The sequence below is a fragment of the Chiloscyllium plagiosum genome, chromosome 13, assembly GCF_004010195.1.
Source record: "Chiloscyllium plagiosum isolate BGI_BamShark_2017 chromosome 13, ASM401019v2, whole genome shotgun sequence".
Taxonomy (NCBI): domain Eukaryota; kingdom Metazoa; phylum Chordata; class Chondrichthyes; order Orectolobiformes; family Hemiscylliidae; genus Chiloscyllium; species Chiloscyllium plagiosum.
The window spans coordinates 56,831,109-56,843,605 of NC_057722.1; the positions used below are offsets into that span (position 1 = coordinate 56,831,109).

At 40.3% G+C, this 12,497-nt stretch overlaps 1 protein-coding gene across 1 annotated transcript in view; it reads left to right on the top strand.

Moving 5' to 3' along the window:
* LOC122556079 (apolipoprotein D-like) overlaps nucleotides 1–11,421 on the top strand; it is a 17,543-nt gene extending 6,122 nt beyond the window's left edge. The window contains exons 3-6 of the mRNA XM_043702510.1: nucleotides 1,954–2,081; nucleotides 4,554–4,642; nucleotides 7,636–7,665; nucleotides 10,491–11,421. Coding sequence (XP_043558445.1) covers nucleotides 1,954–2,081; nucleotides 4,554–4,642; nucleotides 7,636–7,665; nucleotides 10,491–10,717 — 474 coding nt within the window. The 3' untranslated portion in view covers nucleotides 10,718–11,421. The remainder of the gene's footprint in view (nucleotides 1–1,953; nucleotides 2,082–4,553; nucleotides 4,643–7,635; nucleotides 7,666–10,490) is intronic.
* Nucleotides 11,422–12,497: the final 1,076 nt, after the last annotated feature.

The following is a 12,497-nucleotide window of genomic DNA, read 5'->3' on the forward strand; positions in this document are numbered from 1 at the left end:
GAGGACATGCCGCAACCCAAAGGTCTAGCCACACTACCATACATCAAGAGCATTTCCGAACTGATTGCCAGACTACTGCGACCACTAGGACTCATAACAGCACACAAACCAACAGCCACTCTCAGACAACAACTCACCAGAACGAAGGACCCGATACCCAGCATGAGCAAAACCAATGTAGTGTACAAAATCCCATGCAAGGACTGCACAAAACACTACATAGGACAAACAGGAAGACGGCTAACGATCCGCATCCATGAACACCAATTAGCCACGAAACGACACGACCAGCTATCCTTAGTAGCCACACACGCAGATGACAAGCAACATGAATTTGACTGGGACAACACTACTATTATCGGGCAAGCCAAACAGAGAACAGCCAGGGAAATCCCAGAGGCATGGCACTCATCCACAGATTCAATCAATAAGCATATCGACCTGGACCCAATATACCGGCCACTGCAGCGGACAGCTGGAACTGACAACCGGAAGCGGCAGATTCAAACCACTATAAATGCTGGAGGAAACATCACAGAAGCACTTCACAGGAGGCTTCCAAGCACTGAGGATATCACCTAGACAGGGGACGAAACGTCTGCAACACAAATGCCCAGTCGGCGAACAGAACCACAACAACGAGCACCCGAGCTATGAATCTTCGCACAAACTTTGAATATGGATGGGTATATGAAAGTTAGGATATCTGGTCGGCATGGACGAGTTGGACTGAAGTTCTGTTTCTGTGCTGTGTATGTCTATGACTCTGAGGTCTGGCAGCATCTGTGTAGAAAAGAGCAGGGCAAGCTTGATTTGAATCAAATATGACTCGTATTCAGAAATGTCTCCTATTTTCCCATTCTTTTATATGCTGCTCGAGGTTCTCGAGAATGGTCCCAGGAATGAAAAGCTTAACATGTGAGGAACATTTGAGGACTCTGAGTTTGTAATTGATGGAGTTTAGAAGGATGAGGGAGGATCTAATTGAAACATACTGAATGGCCTGGACAGAGTGGATGTTAGGAAGATGTATCCATTGGTGAGAGAGACTAAGACCCGAGGGCATAACCTTAGAGTAAAGGAAAGACCTTTTTGAACAGAGATAAAGAGAAACTTCTTCATCCAGACAGTGGTGAGTCTGTGGAATTCATTGCCACAGAAGGCTGTGGTGGCCAGGTCATTGAGTATATTTAAGACAGAGATAGATAGGTTCTTGATGGCCAAGGGGATCAAGGGTTACAAGGAGAAAGCGGGAGAATGGAGTTGAGAAACTTATCAGCCGTAACTGAGTAGCAGAGCAGACCTGATGGGCTGAATGGCCTAACTTCTGCTCCCATGTTTTATGGTCTTATGGTCTTATGATTCATAGTGGCGAGAGCATCGGTAAAAGTGAGATGGCACAGAAGAGTGGCAACTTTCATTTCAATGGCATGGCCAAGGGACTCTTACCTTGTCACCAGGCCCCTACTCCATGACGGAGTACTTAACAAGAAGGCCTGTAAAGTTCTACACTTTTTAAAATTTCTTTACTCGATATTTTTCTTTATTTTTCTGTTTTTAGATAGTGCCAGAGAATGGCTACGCTGTGCAACACTTTTCACTGTATTTTGTAACAAAATACATGTGACAATAAATAAATGAAATCAAGATCTATTTGCACTTTTCTACTATTAAAGCTTTGCATCTATATCTCAGGAGGAATTAATAGGAACATGAAGTACATGTTTATTTTCTGGTAAATCTGAGGAATTGAGATTTGGTCACTGGTGCATGGAGAATCATGTTTACAGAATCATGATATACACCACCACAGCAGGGTTTAACTTCAAGAGGATCTTGTGAAGATATTTTTGAGTTGTTGCATTGCGAGTATTGATTTAATTCCCATCTGCAGCATTTGGTCCTCAATGAATTATGCACATTATTAATAAGCTAATACACTTTATTTTACAGTATTTGGGTACATGGTATGAAATTGAACGATTTTATAATGTCACTGAAGACCTCAGATGTGTTTCTGAAACAATATCCTCGGCCTACAATGGGATAAGTACCGTATATGAGGTTACCACTTTGATTACGTAAGTTCGACTGTAAATGGAGTGTGTGTGTGCGTGTGTGTGTGTGTCTATGTATGCAGGTTTGTGTATGTTCTGTTTGCGTACATGCAAGACACCAAAATGATTGTCATGACCTCCTTATTAAAATTTAGCTACCATAATACTCCAAAAACTATTTTGGTACAGCAGTACAGGGCGTTACTGCAATTTTCCAAAGGACAGTGTGATACACCAAAATGAAAACCACAAGCTCCAACATTGATTAGAGCAACGAAAATTTGGAACAGTGCTAAAATTGAACAAGTTTGATAAGATTGAACTGCAGAAAGGTGGGAAAGGAGTACCTAATTTTCTTCTCCCAATTGAGGACTCCGTTGCATACTTTAAAGTCTTCTTCCAGATCGCTAAGGAGAAAGATTAAGAAGATGTAGCAATATCTGTGACAATAAACTGGGTCTCTACAGCACTGCTGCTGCTGCTGTTTCTGCTGTACCAGCCTGATCTTCCTGTCTCAGGTGTGAATAAGTTGGCATTTTGTACCTGGCCTTTACTTCACTGCAGCCACCATGAAAGAGGTTATAGTGGAGCATCACTAGATGCTGATCCCAGTAAATGATAATCCCACCAAGTAATCCCTAATACCCCTTTGACCAACTGTGTGAACTGCTTTCACTCAATGTAAAAATCAGCACCACAATGTTAGTCCAGTGGACCAAATGGCCAACCAGTTAGTTAAACATTTTCCTGTATCCAATGATGATAAGCAGTTGTATAAGTAAGCTGTTACTCAGGAACTGAAATGACTTAAGTTACATCAAATTATAACAAGGAAGGAAGTTACCTGGCAAAACAAATCCATGAGGGACTTCATCCACCATACTTATTGCCATCTTAGTTCTCATCTGTTTCTATTTCTTTAAGTCATTTATCTCAACTGTTGTTGAAAAATTACATGGATCTAGATTCTCTGCAGTTCCCACCCTTAAGTTAGCCTGATTGACAAGAAGAACATCTTTCAGTAAAGGATGTGAAAGATGTCATAGGGGTCTTGATTGTGGAGAGGGTAGGGTTATGTTGGATCCAATAGCAGTCCTGGAGTATCAGCGAGGGCCCTCTGGTGGATGCAGACCCAGGGGAGCAGATGATGTTTGAGGGTCTCTGGAAGTGATAAGGAAAACAGACAGATCATGGGACACTCCTGTTTGCCTGCGAGCAAATTGCCAAGGCACCTGCCATATGAACTGAACAAGCCTTGCGCCTTAAGTTGCAGAGTTACTTGTGGCCTTGGAAACAGAGCTAATTGTAGTTAAAAAGAATGAGTGTAAATGAAGGCTACAGTCTCATTAAAAGACTTAAGTGATTGGAATGTTACACTTGGAAATCAAAACAGCTACCAATCTGTGAATGCTTCAAACACAGTGTGATGTTGCAAACCTGATGTTAAAATGCACATGGAATTAAGCATGGGCCAAAGGAAAATAATTTTAGAATAAATGAGGTTGCTGCAAGCCAATTGACTAGAATGTTTCATCATTCATACCATATGGTATTTGGCAGAGGACACTGGGCAAGTCTGAACAGTCTACGTCTTCACTACACTGGTGAAAATGTTAGGTCGAGGGGTAAATGCTTTTAGGATACCCTGTGTTCATCAGGGCACCACTCTGAAATGGAAACACCATTCCCCTCCTGTTCCTCCCTAGGGTGCTTGATCATTACCTAAAAAAGCCCTGACATACGCATGTCTAGTATCCATTTAGTTTTTGCAAATGGATTTTGCCCCTTCCACCAAGGGGCAACAATCTCACATTGAGCTTGTTTGTGACCAGAGAGGCTGGGATAGTGTTACTGAGTCATAAACCATTCTCCTCCCTGCAATGTTTCATATTTGTTTTCTATTCGAACCTGTGAAATGACACCAGCTCATTTGATTTTGAGAATTCAACCCATGGATTCCTCAACTTAGATACGAATGTAGGATGTAGGAGCAAGAGTAGGCCATCTGCCCCTTTGGTCCTGCTTCATTATTCAATACAATCATTTCTGATCTGGTTGTAGTCTCAACTCCACTCCCTGTTTGTGTGCAGTAATCATTATCTCCCTTGTTTATCAAATACCTTGTTCGAGAATCAAAACTGGACTCTTCAAAGGTTACATTCCTGATAAGCATGAATGCCATTGGAGCTGCCTTTGGAGACTCCTTCCTTGCCTGTCACAATCCAAATTGTGGAGTGGGATGGGTTTCCCAGCAGAGTTCCCTCATGCTCACCTTGCATCTTTGGACGGCCATGTGAAAGATCACACCATACAGTAGAAAGTAATGTAAGGGACCTGGGCTCCTTGAAAGGAGAAAAAATGGTTTGTGGTTTCAAGATTCACCTTGAAGAGGTGAGTCTGCCCCATCACTCCACTTCTTTACCTCAGATGAATTCATGACAATGTGGAAGTACTGGATTCATCTTTATATATACACAGCTTTTCTGCTTTTTGCAGGAAGGGTAATGATGTGACTGCATACACTGCAGAATTAATTCCACCTGACAAGAAAGCCAAAGATCAAGCAAAACTAAAATATAGACTTGGTAAGTTTTTTTTGATTATTTATCTTTCATGGGATTTGGACAGCATTTATTACCCACCTCAAATTGCTCTAAACACTGTGGTGGTGAACTGCCTTCTTGAACTAGTCATGGAGTGTAGATAGATCCACTGTGCTGTTAGAAAGGGAGTTCCAGGATTTTGATATAGTGGCAGTGAAGGAATTGTGATATTGTTCCAAGTTGGGATGGTGTGTGGCTTGAAGCTGAACTTGCAGATAACAGTGTTCACAAGTATCCACAACCCTTGTCCTTCTATTTGGCAGAAGTTGTGGGTTTGGAGGGCTTTTGACTTAATTAGAGGGGGAAGGTCTCAGGAGGGAAGATATGTTGGTTTACAAAGCAAAAGGAAATGACAGCACTGCAGGCAATTATTTTTATAATGATTCTAAGAGTGGAATAGGAAGGAGCAGAGCATACGAGCCAATATGATTGAAGGGGTGAAATTGATTTTAAAAAAATAAAATTAATGGCTCTTTACTTGATTGTACACAGTATTCATAACAAAATAAACAAATTAACAGCACAATGGGGTTACTGGGAACAATCTTTTAGCATTTATGAAGACATGGTTAGAAAGAGGAAGGTTTGTTCGCACAAACTGAAATAAATATGATAGCAAGAAATGACTTTGCATTGAATGATGTAACATCCATATGGGTGGTGGTAGAAAATAACTAGAGGAAGAGGATATTGGTGGGAATAGTTTACAGCCCCCCCCTAATAGTGACTGTTAGGACATAGAGTAATATACCGCAAAAATATGCCATTCAGCCCATCATGTTTTTGCTGACCATGATGCCATTCTAAACTAATCCATTGGCCTACACATAGTCCATAGCCATCTATTCCCGGCCTGTTTATGTATCTGTCCAAATGTCTCTTAAATGTTGCTATCACAAATAAAGGGCAGTGAATAAATCAGAATAGGAGGGCATGTAAAAAAGGCAATGCATTGATCCTGGGTTAGACTGGTACTGGAAAAGATTTGTGACAAACCAGATGATGTAAGGAAGTTTTAAAAGCCAAAAAGGAAAACTAGAAACAAAAAGATGGAGAAAATGATCTATGAAGGCAAACTAGCAATAACATAAGAATGGTCAATAAAAGATTATTTTTATATATGAAAAAGAAGAGAGAGGACGATGTGAACACAGGTCGCTCAGAGAACAAAACTGAAAAATAACAAGGGATCCAGAGAATGGCAGAAGAAATATTTTTGTCTGTCTTCGTGATAGAAGACACTAATAACATTCCAAAATAATACTAAATACTCAAGCAAACACCACTGACATTACCACATCCCCACTGCCTCATCCTTTGCATAATACTGAAGCTTTTCACTTTCAATAAATAGGATCATTCACTGGAGAAACACTGTTTTGTTTGTACAGAGGGTTTCGTTCTCTAGAGGTTATAGCTTTTATTTTACAAAAGATTTTTGCACTTAAAAAGCATTCAAGAAGATAGCACTTGGAAGGCTGATTAACAAAGTTGTGGCTCATGAAATTAAAGGGTCAATGTCCTGTTAGATAAAAAATTGACTCAGAGATGCAACCATATGGGATCAATGTGGATTTCTCCAGTTTCCTCATTTCCCCTCCCCCACCTTATCCCAGTCCCAAGCCTCCAACACGGCACCGCCTCCTTCCTTCCCACCCATCCACTCCACCTTCCCCCCTGACCTACTGCTTCCACCTGCATCTTCATCTACCTATTACGCTCTCAGCTACCTTCCCCCTAGCCCCACCTTCTCCATTTGTCTCTCAGGCCTTCGGCCCACAAGCTTCATTCCCGATGAAGGGCTTATATCCGAGATGTCGAGTCTCCTGATCCTCAGATTCTGTCTGATCTGCTGTGCTTTTCCAGAGCCACACTCTCGACTCAGGGACTTAAGCAGCAAGTTGTGATGAACGGGTATTTTTCAGGCAAGAAGAACAGATAGTGGTGTTTCCCATCAGCCAGTGTTAATACCAGCACTCTAAGTGGTTGTGAAGAAATGCTTTGGATCTTGGAATGGAAGGAAATTTCAAAATTTGCCAATGTTATGAAATTTGAAGAAGTGTCAAAAAGTGAAAATGATACAAATTGCTTGCAGCGGAATACAGATGGGTTAACAGAATAGATGGACAAGGTGCAGGTGGAATTTAGTGCAGAGAAATGTAAGGTGATGTATTTTGGCAGAGTGAGGAGGGAGAGGCAATATAGACTTAGTAGCAGTGTTCTAAAGAGTTTACAGGTGCATGGGTGCTACGGGTTCAAGTCTATTGATCTTTAAAGATGTCAGCATATAGTCAGGGAATGGATAACAAAGCTTACAATTAAAGAGAAGATGAATATGAAGGGGATTTACCCTCAATAGTTCCAGACATGGGGGAATTTAGTTAAGGTTAGGTTGGAAAATCTGGTGTTGTTCTCATTGACAATGGAAATTCTGGAAAGATTTTTTCAAAGTGTGCAAGATTATAACAGTCCAAAATAAGGTAGTCAATGAGAAATTATTCCTAGGTGACACGGATGGACACCTGATCAAGAGGTGCAAGGCAATATAAGAAAGAATCTTTGTATACAGTGAGTTATACAGACCTGGAATTCACTACCTGTGAAGGGGAACAATCAATGATTTCAAAAAGGAAATTGGGTTGGCATTTGAAGGAAGTAAACTAGATCTACAGGAATTGAACCAAGACCCAGGATTTCCTGGATTGGGTAGGAATAATCAACATGGATTGACGGTTCTAATAGTCTCCTCCTGTGTAATTAGTGACTTTATGACTTGATAATTTTTTCTTCCTATGATTCACCTTAGGGGCACTTTACTCTGTTAAAGGTGATGAATAAATACAATTTGTTGTTGGTTGTTTATTGTGAAAGATTTTAATTTCAGTGGTAAAGTGCAAACTTCCATTTTGTTCTACTTTAAAAATCAATGCAAAGTTTGTGGCTTGTGATTAATTTTTATTTTCTTCACTCAACAGATCAGATAATAGGGCAAGAGCATTTCGATGGTATGTATTAAAAATTACAACTCCTTGATTAATAAACAAACAAAATCCGATCCTATTTGAGAATGTAATACAGTGTTCAGTATTTTGACTACTGATTACATTTTCCTCACTACTGTTTCTCATTAATGCTTCTCATTAAATTGGCAGTAATTTTTAAAAAATAGTTCATTTTTGAGTTTGGCATCATCATTTCTTGGGGATTAAGCTAGCAAGTAACTTCCGCCAGAATTTCCAAACATACAAATTGATGTTGGGCCCTTACCGAGAAAGCAAACTTCCTGAATAAAACTCTACTGCTAGCTAATAACTAACATGAGATATTCACCATAGCATTTCCAGTGGTGGAACATAGCTCATGTAACAACAGCCATTAACGATGAACACAAGTATGGTGTGCAGGATCACTGACATCATGAGATGGAGAAGTGTATAAACCAGAGGCATATGGGAGAGATAATTTTTTAATACATTAATACGGGTGCAAAACAAGTCATGAGTCTCTCGAATAGTCATTTGGTTATACAGGTTTAGACTATTGCTGAAAATAGATACACTTTATTAAAACTTTTTAAGGTGCAATAATCAGGACATTCACATGAAAATCAATATGAAGGGGAACAATATTGAATGCTGTGTGGGAAGACAGTGCTGATCCGTGCATTTAATTGCAATGTCTATTTGTCAACCAGTTAGCACTGTCTTCTCAAACAAAATACAATCTTATTCCCATTCATATTGGTGTTCCTATGAATATCCAGTAAGTCTAAGACAGAAAACCTTGACAAAATATGTCCTTTTACAGCAACACTCAAACTCTTGAATCATAAATTAAAAACCTCCAAGGGGCGTGAACTCCAGTATTGACTTATTTTGCTTCTAATTGATTGATTTGTGACATTGGGTAGAAATTTTATTTGGTATATTGACATTATTGGTGTAAATATGTGCTCACTGGATAGAATAGAATGGAGAAAATAGTATAGAATTCCCACAGTGTGGAACAGGCCATTCATTTCAACAAGCTTGCACGAACCATCTGAAGAGCATGCCACCCAGACCCATCCCCAACCTTATTCCTGTAACCCTGCATTTCCCATGGCTAACAGAGCTAACCTATTCATCTGTGCACACTAAGGACCATTTACCATGCCCAATCCACTTAACTTGTGGGAAGAAACTGAAGCACACAGGGAAACCCATGCAGATACGGGGAGAACATGCAAGCTCCACACAGATAGTCTTGAGGCTGGAATGAAACGAGCTGGTGCTGTGAGGCAGTAGTGCTAACTACTGAACCACAGTGCCACCCATAGGTGTTGCAAACAATACGTGTAAACTCAGATAGGTTTTAACGTTGTGGCTGTGAGTCTTTAATGAGAATGCTATCGCAACACTACCTCCCACTGGGAGGGTAGAATGTCCTCACTTGCTGGTTTTGAACATAATTTCAGTAACAGACAAATTGAGGTGGTCTTTCAAATATTTTTCAACTCAGCAAACTAGTTAATTACATCCACAATAGTAAGAATTAAGTTCAGAACACTGGCAAACTGTGTTGATGGTCCTGTCTGATAACTTTAATTGAATTGTTTGAAAAGTTGACTAAATATATTGATGTGGGTAGTGTAGTTAATGTGATCTACATAGACCTCACTAAGGCTTTTGACAAAATCCTACATGGAAGGCCGATCCAAAGGTTAAGAGCGCATGGCATCCAAGGCAATTTGGCAAACTGGATCCAAAGTTGGCTTGCAGACAGAAGGCAAAGGAGCAATGGTGAGGGGTTTTATTTTTGTGATAGGAAGCCTGTGACCAGTGGTAATACCACAGGGATTATTGCTGGGACATTTGCTGTTTATTCTGTACCTTAATGACTTGGATGTGCAAGTAGAAATTTGAATGACAGAAATTGGTGGTGTTTTTGATTGTAAGGAGGATGGTCTCAGGCTTCAGTCTGAAATTGATCACCTGGTAATTGGCAGAGCAATGGACAGATGAACTTTAATTTTGATAAGTGGGAGATAATGCATTTTGAGAGTTGTAATAAGGGAAGGATTACACAATACGTGGTCGGTCCCAAGGGAGTAATGGATAACAAAGGGACATTGGTGTACAAGTCACAGATCCCTGAAGGTGTCAGCATGGTGACAGTGATGAAGAAGGCATATGGGATGATTGCCTTCATTAACTTGGGTGTGTAATATAAGAGCAAGGAAGAATTTGGGGTAATCCCCAAATGGAATACTGTGTGCAGTTCTGCTCGCTACACTATTAGAAGAATGTGAATTGCATTGGACAGGGTGCAGAGGAGATTCACCTGGATGTTGCCTGGGAAGGAAAATCTCAGTTATGAAGAGAGAGTGAGATGGGCAGGGTCATATTCCTTGGAGCAGAGGAGACTGATTGAAGAATACAAAATTATGAGAGGTATAGACAGAGTAGACCATGAGAATCTTTTCTTCATAGCAGATGTGTCTAAGATCAGAGGATGAGTTTAAGGTGAAGAGGAGGTGATTTAGAGGGGATCTGAAGATCTCCTGGGATGGCATTCGGCATAAGTTCTGTCAGACCAAAGTCATCAATGCTACCTTACCAGGGGCAATGAGATGGTGCTAAGAATTGGTCCAGCAGTCTGATAGCAATGACATGGTCCTCAATCAATGGAGATATTTATTACATGACTGTTGGAAATGCTGTGTTTTAGTATGTCTGTATTTCTTTTCCAAAACTGCAATTAATTTGATTAACTGGTGAACCAACAAAAAGAAACTAGCTGCTTGATTTATCACAGATTAATGTTCAGTACTCTTTTTCTTTTATTTCAGATGGAAATATTTTACATTACTGGGTGTTAGACACTGACTATACAAGTTACTCTCTGGTATTCTCCTGTGTATCTTTCCTTGGCATAATGCACACCCCTTATGCCTGGATTTTTTCAAGAGAACGACAGCTGTCAGCAAATATCACACAGAACCTGCATGGTGTCCTGGAAAGATACAACATTAAAACTGAAGATTTTGTGAAAATTAATCAAGAAGGTTGCATTTAAGAGCCAATCAGAGTACATATAAAACATTTTAATGTGCGTCAAAATATACTGATTTTTAGTTTACTCCATTGTAATTTATACTGGAGTTAGCATATCTGAACTTATATAATATCTGCTGCAGTTGCTATGATGGACTATGAATTGAGTTATCTTCATCAAAAGTTCAGGAGTTTGAAGAAATACCTCCAATTGTCAATATCTAACCCCTCTGAAATTCAAATCAATGATAAAATCTTGACTGGTCCATCTATCGATGACCATAAATGCCTCTTAAAATTCGAGATAACTGGAATCACACTTCATGCAACCACCATTTGGTCTAAGTACAGAGACTGGCTACTGCTAATGAACATGAAAGAGGTCACCAGACGGTGTCCAGTTTTGTACTCAACAGCTGAATTTTCTGTTTGTGACGTTTCAATTCATATTTTCTACACCCAATCATTTTATTAGCTAGAAAAATCATGGACTGGCAGTAAATAAGCAGAAAATATGATTTCTAGCTAAATGCCTTTAATGTCACTCTTGGTTTGATCTTCTAATCATTTGATTGAATAATATAAGAACAGCAAATAAATAATGTGCAATACTCAGAAATTAGATTAGCTTGGCATTGACACAGTTATTTGGCTTTGTGTGCTACAAGAGAATCAGAAATCTGTTAAACTAAGTGCTTTCTTCAGCAATAAAAATGAAAAATTAAAATAGTGTCTTTCTTCTGATCCTCATCTCTATATAATCCATTTGATTGTGTGTGTACATTTAGCCGACACAGTTACAATGCTTTGAATTTGTGTCTGTGAAAATTTTGTATTCATTCATAATCCCTTTCCCTGGAATCTTTATTCTTTCACAGAGTATGGGTAATGGTGACATAGAGAAAATATCAGTGGGCTAGTAATCTAAACATCAAGGCTAATACTGTAGGAATTAAAATTCAATTATTAAAATCTGGAATTAAATGCTTGATGAATGGTGACCATTGAACCATTATGATTGTTGTAAACTTAGTGGCCTAGCAACCCATCGCAGATACTGTCAATTTAATTGGCATTAAATTGAACGGAGGAGAAAGTGAGGTCTGCAGATGCTGGAGATCAGAGCTGGAAATGTGTTGCTGGAAAAGCGCAGCAGGTCAGGCAGCATCCAAGGAACAGGAGAATCGACGTTTCGGGCATAAGCCCTTCTTCAGGAAGGGCTTATGCCCGAAACGTCGATTCTCCTGTTCCTTGGATGCTGCCTGGCCTGCTGCGCTTTTCCAGCAACACATTTCCAGATTAAATTGAACGGTTAAATGCTTGCCATTAAGGAGTAAAGGCAAGCACAGACATTTGTTACCCATTCCTAATTGCCCTTTTAGATGCTCCTGCCCCACCGAACTCGTCTCTGCATACCTCGACACGGTCCTGTCCCCCTTAGTCCAAGAACTCCCCACCTACGTTCGGGACACCACCCACGCCCTCCTCCTCCTCCATGATTTTCGCTTCCCCGGCTCCCAACGCCTTATCTTCTCCATGGACATCCAGTCCCTATACACCTCCATCCCCCATCACGAAGGAATCAAAGCCCTCCGCATCTTCCTTTTCCAACCAATACCCTTCCACTGACACCCTCCTTCGACTGACTGAACTGGTCCTCACCCTGAACAACTTCTCTTTCCAATCCTCCCACTTCCTCCAAACGAAAGGAGTAGCCATGGGCACCCGCATGGGCCCCACCTACGCCTGCCTCTTCGTAGGATATGTGGAACAATCCATCTTCCGCAACTACACAGGCCCCA